General features: G+C 36.7%; 1 protein-coding gene across 1 annotated transcript in view; it reads left to right on the top strand.

The window, feature by feature from the left end:
• Window positions 1–9: 9 nt before the first annotated feature.
• CFAP210 (cilia and flagella associated protein 210) overlaps window positions 10–23,498 on the top strand; it is a 32,388-nt gene continuing 8,899 nt past the window's right edge. The window contains exons 1-6 of the mRNA XM_011285329.4: window positions 10–177; window positions 5,799–6,025; window positions 10,367–10,540; window positions 10,652–10,845; window positions 18,484–18,640; window positions 21,930–22,069. Of these exons, the coding sequence (XP_011283631.2) occupies window positions 117–177; window positions 5,799–6,025; window positions 10,367–10,540; window positions 10,652–10,845; window positions 18,484–18,640; window positions 21,930–22,069 (953 nt within the window). The 5' untranslated portion in view covers window positions 10–116. The remainder of the gene's footprint in view (window positions 178–5,798; window positions 6,026–10,366; window positions 10,541–10,651; window positions 10,846–18,483; window positions 18,641–21,929; window positions 22,070–23,498) is intronic.

The following is a 23,498-nucleotide window of genomic DNA, read 5'->3' as shown; positions in this document are numbered from 1 at the left end:
CTCGTCACTTCCGGCGGCGTTGCTAAGCAACCGCACAGTTTGGCTAACACTAGACCAGCAGGACTCCTACACTCCCCGCCTCGGAGTAGCTTGGAAAGCCAGATAGCGCCAAGGGCATGTCGTCAGAGATGCTGGTGCGGTTCGGAAGGCGCTCTGGACAGGCGAAGGAAAACACAGGTGAGCTAAACTCGCCTCTCCAGGCACAGGGATTGCTCTGGCCTCCAGGCATACGGTAAGAGGCAAGGGTGCCAAATTAGAGTTTAGGTTACTTTTTGAAATGGGCTGCACCAAATCCAAAGCATCCCCATGGGTATCGTTGGGCTCTGTGTAAATGAACAGTTTTGTCTTCATATGATTGGGTAGGTGAGAAAAGTTTACAAATAGGAGCGGAGGAAAGAGAAGTTAGAGACTCCCACTTGACCAGCTGGTCTGAGCCTTGAGCTGTGTAGTTGCAGTTCCAAGTGTCTGGTATTTGCTGAATCCCCTTAAACTTTTGTTATTCATTGAGTGAATTGGAATATCTTTTGGAAGTATCAATGACCTCATTAGAATCTTGACCCTGCTGTGAACCTACTGAGTGCTGTTAGGAAAGTCTTTCATGGAAATGTCTCAATTTCCTCATCTCTAAAGTGAAGGAGTGTAAAAAATAATGCTACTTAGGTATTGTAATCTAGGTGACTTGTTATAAAAGTTTGATTTTTGAATACAAGTAGCCTAGGGGGACATCTAAAGAACTCTAACAATTCGAATGATTTTGCTTTCTTAAGTATGTAAATTCCCAATTAATGTTGCAATGATGACCATCAGAACCTTGGGAGTTTGGACTGAGTTCATGTCATCACCTGAGCTTTTGTAGCAGGAGAGCCTCGTTCTGCCAGATGCAGAGTGAGAGCCAGCCATTATCCCTCCAGTGGACACTACAGGGTATTTATGCAGTGAAGGACTTATGAAGTCCTGACATGTAGGAGAGAGACAGTAACCATGTGACATATAGTGAAAAAACAACAACAACAACAACTATTACTCTCACATACTTTCTTACATACACAGTACTATAAAAGACTTAGATTTATGTGATAGGTTTTAAAAAATGTTTTGTGTCACTTGGTCCACAAGTTGGCATCTGAGCCTCACTGCTAAATTATAATTTACATTTAGAAGTGTGTGAAGTAGGAGAGGGGTTCAGATATGTAGACAACTATCTGTAAAACAAATAATTATCTAAAGATTTAATGGAGTGACATCAGCCAGAATGGTGGAATAAGGATCTCCAAAAATCCTCTTCTCTATTAAATCGAAAAGAACCCCGGGGCACCTGGTTGGCTCAGTCAGAAGAGCATATGACTAGATCTTGGGGTAGTGAGTTCAAGCCCCATGTTGGGTGTAAAGCCCACTTTAAAAATTTTTATTTTTAAAAACAACACTGACAAAAATCGTCAAAACCAAAATTTTTTTCTTTAGAACTCAGGAGATTAACCAAAGGCTTGTAACAATTGAAGAGTGTTTTATCAGGAAAAATAGCTGAATCTTGGTAACAACAGTAAGTTTTTTGGCATTTTAACTTGCTCTTGTCCCATACTTTTTTCCTAGCCCCATGGAAGTCTAGAAAACCACTGCAACCACAGTGAATGCCAGTGGCTTAGTAACCTGTGGAGGGGGAAGGAAAGGATTGGATTCTCTCCACAGCCTTTTTTTAGATAACTATTATTTTACCTGTCTCACAGTTCCCTGGAAAATCCTACTGAAAATACTTAATTTTATTTTACCTGACTCAGAGCTCACTGGGAATGTTTGTTAAAACAATTATTGACAATTTTTTAAACATCACAACTGCCTGAAGTAGTGATCACTGTTGGTTGTAAACAAGCTGACCAAAAACTTTAAAAGAACACCTGAGAAATGAGATGTCCATAAAGGGCTTTGAGAAGCTCCCTACATATTCCTGGGAGTCCAGAAGGACAAATGCATGCATAGTGCTATACACATGCCCAGGAAATACCTGAGAATTTAGCTTTCACCTCTAGCTAAATTTGAGGCTCAATGCAAGAAAAAAGTAAAGGCTAAGACAGAGGTGTAAACTACCTGCCTGAGCATTGAAGTCATGCTCCAGCACTCACAGAGAGTTTCTTGGCAAAGGCTGGGAGATTTATTTAAGGAAATTAAATTTAATTTAAGGAAACTTCTGGGGCACCTGGGTGGCTCAGTTGGTTAAGCGTCCAACTTCAGCTCAGGTCATGATCTCACAGTTTGTGGGTTCCATCCCTGCATTGGGCTCTGTGCTAATGGCTTGGAGCCTGGAGCCTGCTGTGGATTCTGTGTCTCCCTCTCTCTCTGCCCCTAACCAACTCGCATTCTGTCTCTGTCTCTCTTAAAAATAAAAAATAAAAAAATTTAAAAAAAAGCTTAATTTAAGGAAACTCTGTCCAATTATTAGCTGACATTTAAGCTAACCAAGCTGAGATTCCAAAAGCCACATACAGCAAAGAATACAGACTTTACAGATTTAGTTCAGGAAAATCACTAAACAAACCACAACAGCAATAAAAACAAACTTTGGGTGTGTGGGGAATCTGATATCTAGAGTTGCCACATGTTATTTAAAATTTACAACTTTCGACAAAAATGACAAAGCATGCTAAAAAATAAGAAAAAAGTTTGAATAGGAACTGTTCCTGAGGAAGCCCACATGTTAGACTTACTAAACAGTTTCTTTTGTAAATTTACAATTACTGTAAATATGTTCAAAGAACTAAATGTCAAAGGAACTACAGGAAAGTATTAAGAATGTTGTCTCACAATATAGAGCATATAAATAAAGAGATAGAGATTATAAAGAGAAACCAAATAGAAACTTTGGAGTTGAAAAGCACAATAGTTTCAATGAAAAATTCACTAGCGGGGCTCAAAAGCAGATTTGAGCTTGCAAAAGAAAAAACTCAAAGAACTTGATCATATATTGATTGAGATTGTCCAGTCTAAGGAATAGAAAGAAAAAAAGAATGAATAGAAATGAGCAGATCCCCAGAGAAATATAGGACACCAACAAGTATACCAAGATGTATATAATTTGAGTCTTAGAAGGAGAGGAGTAGAGAAAGGGGTAGAAGAAGTAATGGCTGTAAACTTCACAAATTTGATGAAAAACATTAATCTATACGTTCAAGAGCTCATTGATCCTCTAAAATGGATAAACTCAAACAGATCCAGAACCAGACACATCATGATCAAACTGTCAAAAGACAAAGGGAAAGACAATCTTGAAAGCAGCAAGAGAGAACAAATGCAACACATAAAAGTCAGCCTCAATAAGATTATTAGCTGATTTCTGCTAAGAAACTATGGAAGGCGGAAGACAGACGGTTGAGATATTCAAGGTATTAACTGAAGAAGACTTAAAGATTTTTTATCCATGAAAACTGTTAAAATATTTCCATGTCCTGGGTGGCTCAGTCAGTTAAGCATCAGGCTTTGTCTCAGGTCATGATCTCACAGTTTGGGGGTTTGAGCCCCACATCGAGCTCTGCTCTGACAGTGCAGAACCTGCTTGGGAATCTCTCTCTCTCTCCCTCTCTCTCTCTGCCCCTCCCCAGCTTGCGCTTTCTCTCTCTTTCTCAAAAATAAATAAATAAACTTTAAAAAATATATATATATATTTCCAGGTAAACAAAAATATCAAATTCATTGCTAGCAGACCTACCCTACACATAGCTGACCTACACATAGACCTACATATAGCTGAATTTAGATATAACTTGATCCAGGACACTATTCTATCTGTCAGCTTTGCTTAGCTTTATTCTCTAGGTGGGGACTTGGTATGTGATAGGCAAGATGGTACCTGTGGTTCTAAATTCACTCTTTACTTCAGCAACCAATTTCTCAATCCCATCAACTTTAATTCAAACCCCAAGAAGACTCTAATTGATCCTGGCAGCTTTTCTCTCAGTATCTTCATCTCTTTCTGGAGCTATGTGATTTCTTGCTTTTGCTTTTCTCTGTACTTTTGTTTCATTTCATCTTCTAATAATAATAGTAAACATATTAATAGCTAATGCTTATTGAGAACATTTTGTGTGCCACACATTATTCTAAATTATTTGCACACACAAGTTCATTTAATTCTCACATCATCCATATAACATAGGTCCTATTAATATCTTCATTTTGCAATTAAGGAATTAGAGAGTTAAATACTTTTGTCTACAGGGACACCTTGGTGGCTCATTCGGTTGAGTGACTGATTTTGGCTCAGGTCTTGATCTCGTGGCTCGTGAGTTCAAGCCCTGCTTTGGGCTTGCTGCTATCAGTGTGGAGCCTGCTTTGGATCATCTGTCTCTCTCGCTCTCTCTGTCCCTCCCTTGCTCGCACTCTCTCTTTCTCAACAATAAATAAACATTAAAAAAAGTAATTTTGTCTAGATTTACATAGTTCATACGTGGTATGTTCATTTAGGATGCTTTTTAATTCATATATAGAATACCCAACTCAATCATGTTTAAAAATAGGGACATTTATTTGCTCATATAACAGGAACTCCAGGCTTCAGGTCTAATTGATCTAGCATCATAATGAGATCCTCATTGCCCCATGTTCCCCCTTTGTTTTTTCTTTGTGGTTCACAGTAACAGCTTTATCATAAGGCTACTTCTTTTTGTGGTCATAGGATGCTGCTTATCTGGTCTTCATGCTTCCTTGTTCATATCTAGCTGGAGAGTCACTCTCAGATGTCTCTCCCAGAAGAACAGGAAGAACTTTTCTAAAAGTCTCAAATAGGGGGGCCTGGGTGGCTCAGTCGGTTAAGTGTCCGACTTCAGCTCAGGTCATGATCTCAAGTCCGTGGGTTCAAGCCCTGCGTCGGGCTCTGCACTGACAGCTCAGAGCCTGGAGCCTGCTTCAGATTCTGTATCTCCTCCTCTCTCTGCCCCTCCCCTGCTCATGCTCTGTCTCTCTCTGTCTCAAAAATAAATAACAACATTTAAATTAAAAAAATAATAATAAAAAAATAAAAGTCTCAAATAAATCTCTTTTCCTTTTGTTTGCTTATTACAGAAATAATTGTTGCCAAGGGAGATACAAGTATTGTTTAACTAATGAGGCCCACCCTGAGACTGTATTCAGTTCTCCAAATTACATTGCCACTACTCAATTAGGAAGGGATTGAATAGAGTCAATCACAATGTCTACAACTCCAAAAGATTTTCTTCCAAATTATCCCCCAAATTATCCATTTATAGACTGCTGCTTGGTCATTTTTTTAAATTTTTTTTCAACGTTTATTCATTTTTGGGACAGAGAGAGACAGAGCATGAACGGGGGAGGGGCAGAGAGAGAGGGAGACACAGAATCGGAAACCGGCTCCAGGCTCTGAGCCATCAGCCCAGAGCCCGACGCGGGGCTCGAACTCACGGACCGCGAGATCGCGACCTGGCTGAAGTCGGACGCTTAACCGACTGCGCCACCCAGGCGCCCCTGGTCATTTTTTTAAAAAAAGCTTTAATAACAACCTGTTGGGGTAGGTATTATTGATCTCAACTTTTAAAGATTTGCTACTAAGGCTCCAAGAATTTAAATGACTTGCCTAAGTTTACAGAGTAAGGAAATGACCAAGCAAATACTCGAATCTGTCTTCTGATTTCAAGTTCTTCTATACTTTCCACTTAATCCCAGCTGTCCTTGAAATAATAAGAATAAAATTATTATTTAAAAGAATTTCTGGTATCATGACAATATAGAAATGTCTGAGAAAAAATATTTAAACTCTTGAAAGTCTTTAATGTTTATTTTTTAAAATTTATTAGAAATAAAGAACTCTGAAGAAGATCAAGTCCTCTATCCACCTCTTCTACCTAGCAAGGTTGATCTCCGGCAGGTTACCATAATTCCACACAATGAGTGGAAAAGGATTCGAGATAGCCTTGACAGTTTGACAAGAGAAGCAGCATGCCTTCGTGCAGAAAGAAAGGCAAAGAAAGAAATGCATTTCCGATCCCAAGAAGTGGTAAAACATTGGACTAATACATATGCAGTAAGTATTAATCACCCAGGAATACATATGTACTGAAGACTCACTCTTGTTTCTTTGTACATTTTATAAATATTTTTTATGTGTAAAATATTATAAAAAATGCTAGGCACCTGGGTGGCTCAGTCAGTTGAGTGTCCAACTTTGGCTCAGGTGATGATCTCGCAGTTCATGAGTTCAAGCCCTGCATGGAGCTCTCTGCTGTCAGGGCAGAGCCTGCTTGGGATCCTCTATCCCCACTTTCTCTCTGACCCTCCCCCACTCGTACGTATGCACTTGCACTCTCTCTCTCTCTCTCTCTTTCTCTCAAAAATAAACATTTTAAAAAAATCATAAAAATGCTATGAAGCACATTTTCAACAGCTTTATTTAGAAGTGACAAACAATAAAATAGACATATTTAAAGTTGTACAATTTGCTAAGTTTTGACATATTTACACACCCCTGAAACCATCATTATAATTAAGATAATGAACATACTCATCACCAAAACAAGTTTCCCCATACTTGATTTACACCTTCTCATTCCTTCCTGCCCCTGTCTCCAGGCAGCTGATCTGCTTTCTTTCTTTTTTTCAAGATTTTATTTTTAAGTAATCTACACCCAGCGTGGGTCTTGAACTCCAACCGTGAGGTCAAGAGTTGCATGCTCCACCGACTGACCAGGCAGGTGCCCCTGCACTATTTTCTATTTTAAATTTTGCTCAGCATAATTTTTTGAAATCCTTTCAGAATTCTTTAATGTTGTTGTGTGTACCAATTGTTCATTTTTATTGCTGAGTAGTAGTATTCTATTATATGAATGGACCACAATTTATTTATCTATTCAATTGTCGATGGTTTGAAATCAACCAAATGTTGGTATTTGGGCTGTTTCCAGTTTTTGGCTATTATAAATAAAGCTGTATATGAACGTTCATGTGTAAATCTGTTTGTGGACATATACTTTCACTTCTCTTGGGTAAATATCTTGGTAGAATGGCTGAATAATATGATGGCTGCATATTTAACTTTGTAAGAAATGTCCAAACTGTTTTTGAAAGTAGTTATAATTTTACACTCCTGTAAGAAGTGTGTAAGTGTTCTATTTTCTCCACATTCTTGCCAACTTGCTGTGGTCAGTCTTTTTAATTATAGACATTCTAATAGGTGTGAAGTAGTATCTTACTATAGTTTTATTTAAAAAAAATTTTTTTTTTCAACGTTTATTTATTTTTGGGACAGAGAGAGACAGAGCATGAATGGGGGAGGGGCAGAGAGAGAGGGAGACACAGAATCGGAAACAGGCTCCAGGCTCCGAGCCATCAGCCCAGAGCTTGACGCGGGGCTCGAACTCATGGACCGCGAGATCGTGACCTGGCTGAAGTCGGACGCTTAACCAACTGCGCCACCCAGGTGCCCCTCTTACTATAGTTTTAATTTGAATTTCTCTAATTACAATGATGTTGAACATCTTTTTATGAACTTATTTTCATATTTTCTTTGGAGAAGTGCTTATTCAAATCTTTTGCCCGTGTTTAAACTGGGTTTGTTTTCTTATTATTATTTTGTTTAGGTAATTTTTAAAATATATTCTGAATACAAGTCCTTTATTAGATATTTGATTCAAAAATATTTTCTCCCAACTGTGGGAAGGGGCACAGAAAGCTTTTGGTACCTTGCTTTAGAAACAAGATTCATGGGGCGCCTGGGTGGCTCAGTCGGTTAAGCGTCTGACTTCAGCTTAGGTCACGATCTCGCGGTCGGTGAGTTCGAGCCCTTCGTCGGGCTCTGGGCTGATGGCTCCGAGCCTGGAGCCTGCTTCCGGTCCTGTGTCTCCCTCTCTCTCTGCCCCTCCCCCGTTCATGCTCTGTCTCTCTCTCTGTCTCAAAATAAATAAACGTTAAAAAAAAAAAAAAGAAGAAACAAGATTCATAATTTAGTCTCTTTTTTTCTTGAAGAAGGAAGAATTAAATCATGACTGATATCACGTATTACATATATTACATTCTGAAAAAGGCAAATCTGTAGGGAAAGAAAACAGATCAGTGGTTGCCAGCAGCTGAAGACAGGGGTAGTGGTCGCTATAACAGGGCATGAGGGTATTTTTGGGGAGGACGATGCAACTGTTCTATAAGTGACGATGCATTTGTAAAACTGTATACTAAAAGAGGGTGTGTAAATTATACTCTAAAAATCTTGATTTTGAAGAAGTCTCTGGAGTGGAATATGCCATATAATACTTTACATCTCTACAGATGTTAAAGAATAAGAAGAAATATAGTAAATGTAGTAGTAAAAGCTGGGTTTTTTTTTTTTTTTTTTTGTAGGCACGGAGATTGATAAAATAATAGATCAGAAGAGAGCCTAGAAACAGTCACATGTTATATATGGGAACTTGACATATGACAGAAATGTCATTCAAATCAGAAGGGAAAGGATTGGGAATTCAATAACTGATACTGAGATAATTGGCATAGGAAAAAATGGGATTATATCCTTACCATATAGAATATACAAAAATGAATTTCAGCTGGATTAAAGACCTAAATGTGAAAAGTAAAACAGTAAAACTTTTGAAATAAATCATAGAATATCTTCAGGATTTTAGGGTAAGTAAGGTTTCCTTAAGGTTATCAAAAGTATGACTCATAAAGAAGAAGAAAGACCTCATCTGACATGACACATTGGATAGAAGTAGTTATTTAAAGGAATAAAAATAGTTATATATATATATATATATATATATATATATATATATATATAGTAAATATATATTCTTTTTAGTAAATATAGAAAGAAGCTTTGGAGGTACCTGGGTGGGTCCATTAGTTAAGTGTCCAGCTCTTGGTTTTGGCTCAGGTCATGATCTTGAGGTTTCCTGAATTTGAGCCCTGTGTCAGGCTCTGCACTGACAGTGCGGAGCCTGCTTGGGATTCTCTTTCTCTCCGCCCCCCTCTCTACCCCTCCCCCACTGGCACTGTCTCTGTCTCTCTCAAAATAAACTTAAAAAAAAAAAAGGAACTTTGGAAGCAAACTAAGAAACCAATAGTGATTATCTTAGAGATTGCTGCTGGAAGTTAGGATTGGAGGGAGAGCTTCACTGTATACCTTTGTAATATTTGGGGGTTTGGGGACACCTGGATGGCTCAGTCAGTTAAGCGTCTGACTCTTGGTTTTGATCTTGCGATTTTGCAGGTTTAAGTCCTGCATTGGGCTCTGTGCTAGGAATGTGGAGTCTGCTTGGGATTCTCTTTCTCCCTCTCTCTCTGCGCCTCACAACTCCCACTGTCTCTGCCTCTCTCAAAATAAATGAACTTTAAAAAAAAATTTTTACAAAAATGTTTTGGTGTTTTGAACCATGTAAAAATGTTAGCTACCCAAAAGCTTAATTAAAATATTAGCTTCTAGACATCCAGATGGCCAACAGGCACATGAAAAGATGTTCAACGTCGCTTCTTATCAGGGAAATACAAATCAAAACCACACTCGGATACCACCTCACACCAGTCAGAGTGGCCAAAATGAACAAATCAGGAGACTATAGATGCTGTAGAGGATGTGGAGAAAAGGGAACCCTCTTGCACTGTTGGTGGGAATGCAAATTGGTGCAGCCGCTCTGGAAAGCAGTGTGGAGGTTCCTCAGAAAATTAAAAATAGACCTACCCTATGACCCAGCAATAGCACTGCTAGGAATTTACGCAAGGGATACAGGAGTGCTGATGCATAGGGGCACTTGTACCCCAATGTTTATAGCAGCACTCTCAACAATAGCCAAATTATGGAAAAAGCCTAAATGTCCATCAACTGATGAATGGATAAAGAAATTGTGGTTTATATACACAATGGAATACTACGTGGCAATGAGAAAGAATGAAATATGGCCTTTTGTAGCAACGTGGATGGAACTGGAGAGTGTGATGCTAAGTGAAATAAACCATACTGAGAAAGACAGATACCATATGGTTTCACTCTTATGTGGATCTTGAGAAACTTAACAGAAACCCATGGGGGAGGGGAAGGAAAAAAAAAAAAGAGGTTAGAGTGGGAGAGAGCCAAAGCATAAAAGACTGTTAAAAACTGAGAACAAACTGAGGGTTGATGGGGGGTGGGAGGGAGGGGAAGGTGGGTGATGGGTATTGAGGAGGGCACCTTTTGGGATGAGCACTGGGTATTGTATGGAAACCAATTTGACAATAAATTTCATATTTTGAAAAAAAATATTAACTTCTAACATTTTTTATTAATGATATATGCAAATATAACAAAGACTTATAATGACTCATATTTCATTATATGCAATGTGAAATTTCGTAAAATTAAATTGAAAAATGAAGACAGAAGACTGTTTTTTTCTTATTACAGGGGATGAAAGAACAGAAACTTGAAGCCAAAAAGAAGCGTGATGAAGAAATAGAGGCAGAAAGACAAAATCTTGATGTGGAGGAAGCAATATACAAACAAGGAGAAAGGAAAAAGGCTATTGAATATGCAAAGCAATATCAATTTTACCAGACAGAAAGAGTGAAAAAGTTTCATGTACTACTTGGGTTTTCTTGCATTTCTCTATATATTTAACATATCTCTTTACATAAATAATTAGACTTTATTTCCTTAAAATGCCACAATTTTTTTTTTTTTTTTTTGTAGTCAGGACTTCTTCTTAGTAGAGTTATGAAAGAACGTGATGCACAGATTGAATCCCAAAAGAATAAAATAAAATCAGATAAAAAATGGGAAGAACAATTAAAACTCAACGTTGAAAAAGCTTTTAAAGAAGAACAAGAAAAAGCAGAAAAACGACGCAGAGATAGAGTGGCTCTTGCCAATGATCATTTAAAACAGTATGTATATAGAAATTACCTTTTTTGTATCTTATTTTTCTCATAAAAACTTTTTTTTCTGATTATAAAAGTATGCTGTAATACTTAGTAAGTAGAAAAACTACAAAGAAAGTTAAAAAATCACTATTACTCTCTTACCCAGAGATAATATGTTAGTTACTATGGTCACAATGATGCTGCATAACAAACAAGCACACAATCTAGTGGCATTCAACAGTAAACATTTCTTTCTCATGCATCCATAGGTTGGTTGGGCTTGGCTGCACAGCTTTTCTTCAAACTACAGGGCTGTCTGGGCTTGCTTGTTGCTATGACTATAGCTCTGATCTGTTCCATGTGTATTCATTTTTGAGGTACAGGGAAACTTTTCTCATGGTATTGACAGGGATGTAAAGGAATGAGCCTGAGCTTGCAAGTACATGGCTAAACTCAAAGGCAAAAGTCAAGGAAATACACTTAGTCTCCTGTAAGTCTAAAGCAAATCACATGGCCAAGCCAAACAACGATGGAACAGAGAAATAGACTCCTATGGAAGTGGGAAGTGAGAGAGTGAATCTTTTTGAGCAGTAATCTAATCTACCACAATAATCTGTTATCGTTTTGGTATATTGGTATATAGCCATACAGACATTTTTTGGTGGTAGTGGTAGAGGGAGTCAGATTCATTGAACTATAATTTACATTTACTAATAAAATTCACCTTTTAGAAAGCAGATAGCTTTAGAAAGCACCCCTAAATCAAGATACAGAATACTTTCATCATCCCAAATTTCCCTAATTCCCCTTTGAACTAAGTTCTTTTCCTTGCCCTCAGCCCCTGACAATCATTGAGTGACTGATACAGACTTTTTTTTCTGAGAATATATACTCTTATTTTATAAAATGAAATTGGATCAACAGTATCATTGTATATTTTTTCAGTTACCAGTATCATGAGCTCTTGCTATGTCAGTAAATAGAAATCAAACCTGAACTTTTTTTTTTAATGTTTATTTTGAGAGAGAGCATGCATGTGTGCATGACAGAGGAGGGAGAGAGAGACAGGGAGAGAGAATCCTAAGCAGGCTTCATAACTGTCAGCACAGAGCCCAATGCAGGGTTCAGTCTCATTTACCGTGAGATCATGACCTGAGCCAAAATCAAGAGTCGGACACTTACCCGACTGAGCCACCCAAGTGCCCCAAACCTGAACTTTTTAAAGAAGTAGCTACTATATATATATCAGGAGAGGGGATTGCATTTGTGCATAATTTTATTTACTTTTCTAAATACTTGATACATGCAAATAGGAAAAGGCACGAAGGGGATTCAGTGAATAGTCTGTTCCTTGTCTATCAGCCACCTTGTTTCGCCGGTGTAAGGCTTACCAGTTTCTTTATAGTTTAAATGTGCATAAATATATCAAAAAATTTAAACAATATTCTACTTTTAAAGAAAAAATGATTGTATTTAACCATATCATTAATATATGATCAAACAAAATGAAAATTAAAATCACTAGAAACTCTGTAATCCAGAGTAGGTACTGTTAACATTTGGGCATATATTTGCTACTCTTCAAAGTTATTTTTTTTAATTTTGCAAATAAGAAATGAATATATACCTGTTTAAAATTCAAAACAGCAAAATTTGGAGTAAAATTAAAAAGCCTATCTTCATATACACCCTATTCAATGTCTCTTTAAGTCCCATTTGCCTCTTCACAAATAGCCATTATTTAAAGTTTGGGACTATCCCTTCAGAATGTTTTATTATAGTTACTAATATTTATATGCAGGACATATTTAAGTATGTTTATATATTTTTTGCCATGGATATTATACACTATTTTTCTGTGTCTTCATTTTTTCACTCAACAATATACCTTGAATATCTTTTTTGCCATAATATAAGGATCTGTCACATCTTTTCAAATAATCATATTGTACACAAAGAATGTACCATTATTTATTTAACTATATTGTTATCGAGGGAAATTTGGATTTCCCCTCCTCCATTTCTAACAATGCTATGGTAAATAAACATCCCTGACCATATTTATTTTGTAATGTTTGTGCAAAGATGTATTTATGTAGGATAGATTTCTTGAACTGAGCTTGGATTTTACATGTGGGGAGATACTGCCAAATTGCCCTCTGGAAAGGATTTTAAGTGTGTAATCATCAATGATATCTGATACCCTTTTCTTTATGTTATAATCAATTCTGGACAGTATTTTTTAAAGAATTTAATGGACCAAATGATAGTATCTTTTAATTTATATTTCTTTTTATTTCTAGTGAGGCAGGTTATTGTTTCATGTGTAAATATTCATCTGTTTTCATTTTTGTTACCATAAATTGTTTACTACATTGTTCTCTTGTGTAGGTTCATATTTAGAATATACTTACTTTGATGTGATCTGTCTCTTTTTGTTATTATGGTTTTGTGTGTGTGTGTGTGTGTGTGTGTGTGTGTGTACGTATATATACATGTATACATATATATACGTATATATATGTATGTATATGCATGTATATATATATACATATATATATTCTTATAGGCTATATATATTTATTTCTTATAGTCTGAGTGACATAGATATCAATTCTCAGGATATATGTGTTGCCAAAGTGTGTATTCTTCAGTTCTTTGAGCCCCTAGTAAAAAGAGAAGGGAAAGCTTTGGACTTATTGTAATGTTTTTCTTTGTCAGTGTAGAGATCCAAGGGTTTATGCAAGTTAGAGACAGAGCCATTGGCAGAAGGAGGCAAATATTTGATCAGTGAGTCACCTTTGAAAAATATCTCTTATGTTGGCTGTTGCGGTAGCAGACTGATCTCCAGGAATCTACCTGGCAAGTACTAACACTTCACAGGCCATCCACCTATAGCCTTTGCATGTAGGCTGTGTTGAGGCCACAGGATCTCCTTTCCATGTGGTCTTTGGCAATAGATTAGAAGTTCCAGCAGGTTTAATGCTTGCTTGGGTTGTTTGTTTGGTTTATCTTCAGTGCAGTCTAGGAGATGTTGACCAGGTTCTGAGGTCAGCATCAATTCCTTTCCTTTTCATGGTACACTCTGTCTTTGTGGATGATAGCCAAGTATTACTTATCCTCATTGCATTCTCAAGTGCCCTGTTTTTTTGTTGAAATCTCTTGGAAACTCAAGCATATAGCTAAGACTTGGCTTTATTCAGTTTCTTGTAGTGGTGTAGAATTTCTTCTGTTCTGCTGATTGCTTTGTGGGGAGTTAGGAGGGAAAGATATTTGACACGTGGGCTTGGGTTCCCAATTTGGTTCCAGAAGTCTTATGTCTTAAATTTATTAAGAAACATTCAATTCTGTAATTGAAAACAACAAAGGAAAATGCAAATCTATTTATTATAAATGTTTTTTTTAAGTGTACAAATTCACAAAATTATCACCAGTGATATTCTGTTGAATGTTGATTCATGTATCAGTTTTATACAACTCAGAATGCATGGCACTTAAAGTACTGTTAGGAATGGTAATCAGCCCATAAAAAGCCTCTTTAAGCTAACAATAGAACTGGAATACTAACACTGGTATTGATCTGAGTGGATACAGAGGACCATGTGGTAGAAAAAGAGAAAAGAAGGAAAGTTTTCTTCCTGCTTTCTTGAATGATAAGAGTCTATTCAGGGGAAAATTTTTTTAAGATAGGCTACTCATTTATTAGTAAATTCATTTATCCAATCATCCATTCATTTTTATAAACATTTATCGGACAATCTCCACTTGCCAGCCACTATTCTAGTAACTGAGACTGTGAAGATGAATGCAATTGTCTTTTTTCTTAAAAAGTTCACAATCTGGGGAGGAGGTATAAACATGGAACAAATAATTACGGCATGATAGTAGATATCTTGATGAATATATGTACAGGATGTGTGGAAGCATATAAAATGGACATCTCAGTTCATACTGAATTATGAAAACTGAGTAGGAATAAGTCATGCAAAAAGGAAATGGAGAAGTATTTTAAGGAGAGGAAATAACATGGGTGAAGGGCCAGAAGTTAGTTAGAGTATGGTGTATTTGGGTAACTACAAGTAGTCAAGATGACTATAGTAAGAGGGCAAAGAGGGCAATGTTAAAGATGAGATTGGAAAGAGGCAAGGGCCAGGTCATGGTGTGCCTTGTAGGCCAAAATTTGTAATGACTTTCCACTTTGAACAAAGACCATATTTTAACACACCCAAATAAAGGAAATTGGAGGATATCAAGAGGCAAGACTCTTTTGAATGCCCTATTAATTGTATTACCAAGTGCTATTCAGGTATTACCTGGTGGTGGTTTAAAATATGTACACACATTCTTTGATACTCCTCTCTTCAGAGGATGGAGTCTAATTCCTTCCTAACTCGAGTGCAGGCTATACAGAGTAACTCATTTCCAATGAAGAGAATGAGTAGAAATGATGATGTGTGACATTCTGAGAGAGATTAGCATATAAAAGGCATTGTGGCTTCCTCCTTCCTATCTTGGATCACTCATTCCTGAGGATGCCATGATGTAAGGACACTCAAGCAGCTCTATGGAGAGGTCTATGTAGCAAGGAGCTGAGGCCTCATGTCAAGAGATATGTAAAAATGGGTTCTCCAGCCTGAGTCAAGCCTTTAAATGACTACTGCTCCAATTAACATCTTGACTGCAACCTCTGGAGAACTACCTAGCTAAGCCACTCCCAGATTCCTGAATCTCAGAAATGGTATGAGATAGTAAACATTTATTGTTTTAGTCCACTAAGTTTGGGGGTAATTACTTAGTAATGGTTAACCAAAACACACTGTACAGCTGCTGCCCTGTGCCTGAAAGTGAGATTTTTCACACATTTTTAGAACAATCTCTAGGCTGTAGACCTAGTCATTCTATTCCATTTTTTGGGCTTTGAGCAGTGTAAGAATCTGCCTGTGGCTCACAGCCCAGTGGGCATAATGAGGATGGGGCAAATGAGGGACTCTAGTGACACCAAAATCCCCACATGGAGGGATTTTGACCAAGAACCTTAAACATAATTATTGAAAAGAAATTTAACAGTATCTGTAGATACTGCCTATAATTCTATTTCCTTCTAGGTAAGCCTTTCTCTAGGAAGGGGCCCGTAGAACTTGCTTAAGAACAACTCAGTTCCTATTAATCTCATTAACTTCCCAGAAGAAGGGAAAATCATTACAGGATAGTTTGCTTGACTTTCCCCTGGATAAGATCATCTAGGGAAAAAGCAAAGAGAAAGGAGGGCTTAAGTGATCACGTCCTACTGATTAAAATTCCTATGGATTAAAAACACACCCTAAATCTAAGAACTTACAAATTTATAACTCCAGTCCAGACCACTCCTTTGGGTCCCAGCTTCACATACAACTGCCTTTAAGACATCCTCCATTTTGATGTCTCATACATATCTCAAATTTAAAATGTCTAGCAGGAAAGTATTTATTCACCACCCCCACAGTGGACATTCTAGTGACACCCTTATCTAACCCTCAGTTGTCCAAATCAGAAACCTAGAAATACACCTTGATTCTTCATGTTCCTTTATTTCCCACATCAAATCTATCAGCAATTCATGTTGAATTTTTTCTCCAAAATGAATCTTAAAATTACTGCTGTCATCTTAGTCCTCATGTCCCATGAATTATTGTGTCAACCTCTTAACTGGCCTACTATTCTCTCTTCCTAACCCCTTCTTTCATCATCCAGAGAGATTTTATTAAAAATTGATCATATTGTGGCAGCTGGGGCTCAGTTGGTTAAGTGTCCAACTCTTGATTTTAACTCAGGTCATGATCTCACAGTTTGTGAGTTTGAGTCCCACATCTGGCTCTGTGCTGGCAGCATGGAGCCTGCTTGGGATTCTTTCTCCTTCTCTCTTGGCTCCCCGACCCTCTCAAAATAAATAAATAAGCTTTTAAAAAAATGATCATATTGTTCTCCTACCTAAAACTTTTCAATAGCTTTCCATTCATTTAAAATAAAATGGAGGGGTGCCTCGGTGGCTCAGTAGGTTAAGCATCAGACTTCAGCTCAGGTCATGATCTCACAGGTGGTGAGCTCCTGCTTTTGGGTAAGCTCAAGTCCCCCTTTTGGGTGAGCTCTAGCTCCACCCCGGGATCCACACTCTCCATCCCTTCCTGCATCTGGTGGGATTCTCTCTCTCCCCTCTCTCTGCGCCTCGTTCACTCGTGCTTTCTCTCAAAAATATAAACAAACAAATAAAATGGAAACTTGACCATCTCCTGCTAAGCCTTGTGTGATCTAGCTGCATCTTCTAAACCTCCTTTCCTACCACTCCGTCCCCTTAGTTACTGTGTTTCTGTCATACTGATCTTCCAGGCCTTGAGCACCTGTCAAACTTTTGCTTGCCTCAGGGCCTTCCCACATATTTTTCCTTCTGTATGGAATTTTGTTCTACCATTCTTCACCTGTAGACTTCTCACCAGCTCAACGAATCTTCTTTGCTTCTAAGAATTCTAACGAACTAAACAATAAAACATTTTTGAAAATTAATATTTTTAGGGCGATCGTAAACCTGGTTTAGCTGTAGACAACAATGACTTTTTTCTTAGCTCCTCCTCAGGAAAATGATTGTGGCTCCAAAGCTGCTTACTCTGTACAGATGAATCAACTGGGAATCTCCTGTCCTCCATTGGCTTAATAATACCAAAGTGAACTTACCATCTTATTTAACTGTGTAGTCCTCCACGGCAGGGGAACGGAATTTTCCCTTCTGAAGATGAGTGATAAGATTCCAAGAAAATATTCTTTTGGATCAGGTGCATTTGAAAGGTTTATTCCTCAATATTTTTGTCTAAGTGTATTATTGATCTTCCCTGTGCCTACCTTTCAGGAAGAAAAAAAAAAAGAGACAGCAGATAAAGAATGGTGGTAGAGTAGCCTGCACACTTGATTGACTGACAAGAATGCATGAGCAAGTAGACTAGACATCTTAGGCTGAACAGCCTTGTCAGTATGCAGAGGATTAATTGCCAGATGGGGGCACTCAGAGTCTGCAATAAAGTACTGATTGTGGTAGGGCTGGGAAGGTGGGTTAAAGAGGTAGAGCTAGAGCTAAATCTCACAGATCACAGCCTCGCAGTAAGGAAGCTGTTCCAGGATCTCTGCAGAACTCACACATAAGCCCTGTGTGGCTTACAGCTCAGAAGGCACTATAGCTAGTGGATGTGGACTAGAGAAAGAATGATCAGCAAAGTGGCTAGCTGGGTAAGGAAACCCATTTCCTGAGAGGCTAGACCCATAGGTTAGGTACCATTGTCTAGTGCTGACTAGTGAGAAACACTAGGGATTAAGGACTTTTCTGTAAAATAATGTCACTATTCCACTATACTGTCATTCAATTAACTGGTTCTTTCTAAAGGAACATTTGAATCTAGTGTAGGACTTAATTTTGGTCAGCAATGAAACAAATTTCAGAGAAAGGAAAATATTGGCAATCTTAGCAAGATTGGATTTGGCTTTCATCACTGCTCTTTATATATTCCCTTCTTGTCCTCAAAGAAATTCACTAGTTTCCCCACAGCTTCACATCATCCCAGGGTAGAATCTCACTCATGTATTCAAAATATAACCTATTTTTCTGCTTTGCTGTCAATTATAGTTATTCTTTTGCTTTAGAATAAAGGAACATGAAGAGGAAGAAGAAAGAAGGAGAAAACATGAAGAAAAGGATGCAGAGGAAATAAGGCGACAGAATTCATTACATGAAATAGAAATGAGGAAAAAACTAGAAAAGAGAAAAGAAGAGATAAATGAAAGCAGAAGGCTGTTTTTTGTAAGTTGAAAATATATATCTCTTCAAAAAAATGTATAATGTCCAATGCCTAACTTTTAACGTATTTTTTATTAATAATAAGGTTGAAAACAAGTTGCTATTGAATTGGGTTTTTAAGTATATTTTTGGGGCGGCTACATTTGCTATGAAATTATGTGGATGTGCTCTCATGAATGAACAAGAAAGAGAAAAGAGAATGAGACTTTCTTTCAAGTGAATGCATTTTCTTATCCTCAAAATGAGAGTTGTGAGGAATGAGTGGAGTGGTATGTGTCTGGTGTCTGCGGCATTGCTAAGAATTAGTGCTTGATAAATGTAATAGTTATTTTGTTCCTATTGCAACTTACTTTATTTTGTAATTTTTTACATTCTTTTCTTTAAAATTAGTTTTTATTCTTACTACATTCACAGAATTAAAACATCAAACACTACCAAAAGGCTTAAAAGAAGAGTAGCCGTTCTTTGCTTTACCCCTTCTGCTTCTTGTTAATAACCACTTCCAGGTTCTTTTAGCTGTTTGTTCTGATATGAAATTATATTCCAAATAATCTGTATATTTTAGTAATGGAATACTACTCAGTGATCAAAAAGAAAGAAATCTTGCCATTTGCAACAGCGTGGATGTAACTGGAGGGTATTATGCTAAGCAAAATAAGTCAGTCGGGGAAAGACAAATATCATATGATTTCAGTCACATGTGGAATTTGAGAAACGTAACAGATGATCTTTGGGGAAGGGAAGGAAAAATAAGATAAAAACAGAGAGGGAGGCAAACCATAAGAGACTCTTAAATACAGAGAACAAACTGAGGGTTGATGGGGGTGGGAGGTGAGGGGTGTGGGAGAAGTGGATGATGGGCATTAAGGAGGGCACTTGTTGGGATGAGCACTGGGTGTCCTATATAAGTGATGAATCCCTGGGTTCTACCCCTGAAGCCAAGACTACACTGTATTTTAACCAACATGAGAATAAAAAATAATAATCTGTGTATTTTAAAAATATACACCAAGTTCTTTTTTTTTTTTTTTAATGTTTATTTATTATTGAGAGACAGAGAGAGACAGGGGAGGGGCAGAGAGAGAGGGAGACACAGAGTCTGAAGCAGGCTCCAGGCTCTGAGCCATCAGCACAGAGCCTGATGCGGGGCTTGAACCCACGAACCATGAGTTGGACGACTAACTGACTGAGCCACCCAGGCGCCCCCTCCTTTTTTAAAAATATATATCAACTTCTAAAGATATAGATCTTGGGGTGCCTGCGTGGCTCAGCCGGTTGAGTGTCTGACTTCGGCTCGGGTCATGATCTCCCAGTTCGTGAGTTCAAGCCCTGCGTCGGGCTCTGTGCTGACAGCTCAGAGTCTGGAGCCTGCTTCGGATTCTTTGTCTCCTTCTCTCTCTGCCCCTTCCCCGCTCATGCTCTGTCTCTCAAAAATGAATAATGGCTAAAAAAAAAATTAAAAAGATATAGATCTTGATTTATCAATTTTAGACATTTTCTGTCTCTCTGCCCTGGTAGTTAAGGATTGAGTTCTTTTCTAACACTGTTCTCTTCCCATTGTCTCCTTCCTCTAAAATAATTGTGTTACAATTATAGCTAAATCATTATCATTATTATATAAATATTGTTCTCTGAAGAGCCAAACAGTATATACTATGATTACATTTCTTTGCTTGCATAAATGTTTTTCTGTGATTAAAATAATTGTGTATTTATTTGCTTTGATGGCTGTACACCATGTTTTTTCCCACATGTTCCATTAGTTCCGTCAAATGTATATTGATGTTAGTTTTCAAATATTCATCTAAATAATATCAAATTATCTACATCATTGTGTTTTTTTTTTAGAGCTCCCCCATCCAGAGTTCTCCATCCTTCTCCTTCTGGGCTGCTTGCCCTCTAGGCCTCCTGCCCAGAAGTCATTCTGGCACTTCCTTGGGTTACTTTCTTGGGCTGAGGCTCCCATATCCTGAATCACATGCCTTCCTCTTTCTTGGTTTACTTCTCCATCTTGCTGAAATATATCTTCAAGTAACCTCCTAACAAAGGGTATACAGGTCAATTTAAAAAATTCTTATCTGAAAAGGTTATCATTTAAAATCACATTTGCTTTATAGTTTGACTAGATATAGAATTCTGGTTCAGAATTCAGAATTTTATATTCATAGTTTCATAATCATCTGGCTTCCAGTATTGCTATTGAGAAGTATGATGTCATTTAGAGTCTTCAGCCTATTTATGTGATCCGTTGTGTTTTACTTTTTTCTCTCTCTCTTTCTGAAAGATTTCCGGGTCTTTATGTCTGCAGCTCTAAAATTTCGCAGTAACATACTTTGGTACAGTTCTTTTTCACTAGTTTCACAGTGATCGAGTCTGGCAGGGGAATTAGGAATACAGGCAAAAGTGGATGGGGAAGGAAGAACACTTTACACTTGTATCTTGGGGTTTGTTTTGTTTTTTTGTTTGTTATTTTAGAGAGAGTACGAGTGGGGGAGAGGGCCAGAGGGAGGGAGAGAGAGAGAGAGAGAGAGAGAGAGAGAGAGAGAGAGAATCTTAAGCCAGCTCCTCGCTCAGCACGGAGGTCCACATGGGGCTTGATTCCACGACCCTGGATCATGACCTGAGCCGAAATCAAGAGTTGGTCACTCAACCGACTGAGTCACCCAGGTGCCCTTGCATTGTGTTTCTTTTAAATATTTTTATTTTGTGTACCATATGATTGTATTAACTATTTAAACATTAAATGAAAATTGTATATATTTAATGTATTTTTTCTGATTATAAAATTATTTTTAATTACATATTTTAAGGAAATATTTGAAAGGAAATACAGAAAAGCATTAAGATGAAAAGTAACCTATATAATCTCATACCACAGAGATAACTATTAACATTTGATTCATTTCTTCCAGTTATATATACGTTACAAACTTACGTCTGTATATGTGTATAAAACTGAAATTGCTATGTAGTATTTTATATTCTCCTTTCCCCCCACTTGCCCATTATATTGTTTGTATCTTCCCATGTCATTGAGAGTATAATTTACTTAGCCATTTCTTCATTATTAAAGATTGAGATTGTTTACAATTTTTCACTCTTATAAGTAACTTTGAGATAAAGCACATGGTACATAAAATTTAATGCACATCTCTCATTATTTCTTTGGGATAAGTTCCTGAGAGAGAAATAACTGAGTCAGAAACTGTGGCCATTTGACAAGTTTTTGTTAGATATTCGTATGTTGAAACATATTTCTGTGATAGGATAATACACAATTTTTTCCCTCAAGGAACATGTGAATGATAAAAATATCATCAAGGCTGTGGAACGGCAGCAGCAAGAGGAGGAGGATGAAAAGATCAGAAAATTTATCAAAGCAAAAAAGCGTCTTATGCAAATAGGGAAAGAAAAAGAAGCTGAAACACACAGGTAAGCTTTTAAAAATAACTTATGTAATTAAGTACTATCTGAAATTATTATAAATCAGAAGTTGGAATATGAGAGTAATTTTTAAGAATAAGTCTTATTATTTTATATTATATTATATTTATATTATTTATATTATTATTATATATTATTATATATTATATATTATATATTATATTATATATTATATATTATATATTATTATAATATATATAACATTATAATATATAATATATAATATATAATATATAATAATTATTATATTATTAATTATATCATATATAATATATAATATTATATATATTATATATTATATATTATTATATGTAATATTATATATTATTATATATGTAATATTATATATATTATATATATATGTAATATTATATATATAATTATATATAATTATATATTATTATATATAATATATATTATTATATTATATAATATATTATTATTAATTATATTATTATATATTATATAATTATATTATATATTAATATATATTAATATATTATATATTAATTATATGATTAATAATTATATTATTAATATATATTATATATAATTATATATAATATTATATACATACATTATATTATATTTATATATTTATATTATTTTATATATGACTAGGGCATTCAGTGACATGATGATATCAATTGCAGCATGTGAGTTAGGGTTCCCTTGGAATATCAAGGAAATCAATCTGGTAGATGGTTGGAAATAGTGGAAATCTCTGCTGTGGGAGAGGGATTTGAGCTGGAGATGGCTTTGTGAGCCACTGATATAGAAGTGGTAGTTAGAACTGTGGATACAGATGAGCTTACTTATGGTGAGTAGGTAAAAAATGAAGGTCCCTAGAGAAGTCCATATTTAAGGGTCAAATGGAGAAAGAAGATAATGTGGAGACAAAAGAATAGTTTTCAGAGATTGGAAGAAAACCAGAGAAACAAGAAAGGAAAGTTTCAATAAGAAGACAGCAGTCATTGGTGTTAGAGCAATAGAGGGATTAAATGAGATTTTAAAAATGAAATGTTCATCAGATAGGGAGACCACTGCTCACCTTAGTGAGAAGTTTGAGATGAGATGAGGGAGGCCAGTTGCAGTACATCCTGTTTCTGTCTAGATCTACTTTTCCTTGTGCAAACTGTTCTGATGGCTTTACATCACATGTATTTATTAAGGCCCATGAGGCTCTCCTAATTCCCAGCTGCCTCAGTTTCATCACTCAGACTTCATCTCATACTGTCCTCTCCTTTGTTGCCTCTTAATCACTCACACTGAACTCCTGTACCCTCTCTGAGGAATGCTCACCTTTAACTCTTTCAGATCATTATTCTGAAATATAGGGCCTTCATATAAGGCCTTCTTATTGAGGCCTTCCGTGACTACCTAAGTTAAAATTACAGCTCCACTCTCCACACTGCTT

This window comes from Felis catus, chromosome C1 (genome assembly GCF_018350175.1).
Source record: "Felis catus isolate Fca126 chromosome C1, F.catus_Fca126_mat1.0, whole genome shotgun sequence".
NCBI lineage: Eukaryota > Metazoa > Chordata > Mammalia > Carnivora > Felidae > Felis > Felis catus.
Note: the sequence above shows the minus strand (reverse complement) of the source record. Positions and strands in the feature narration are given on the sequence as shown.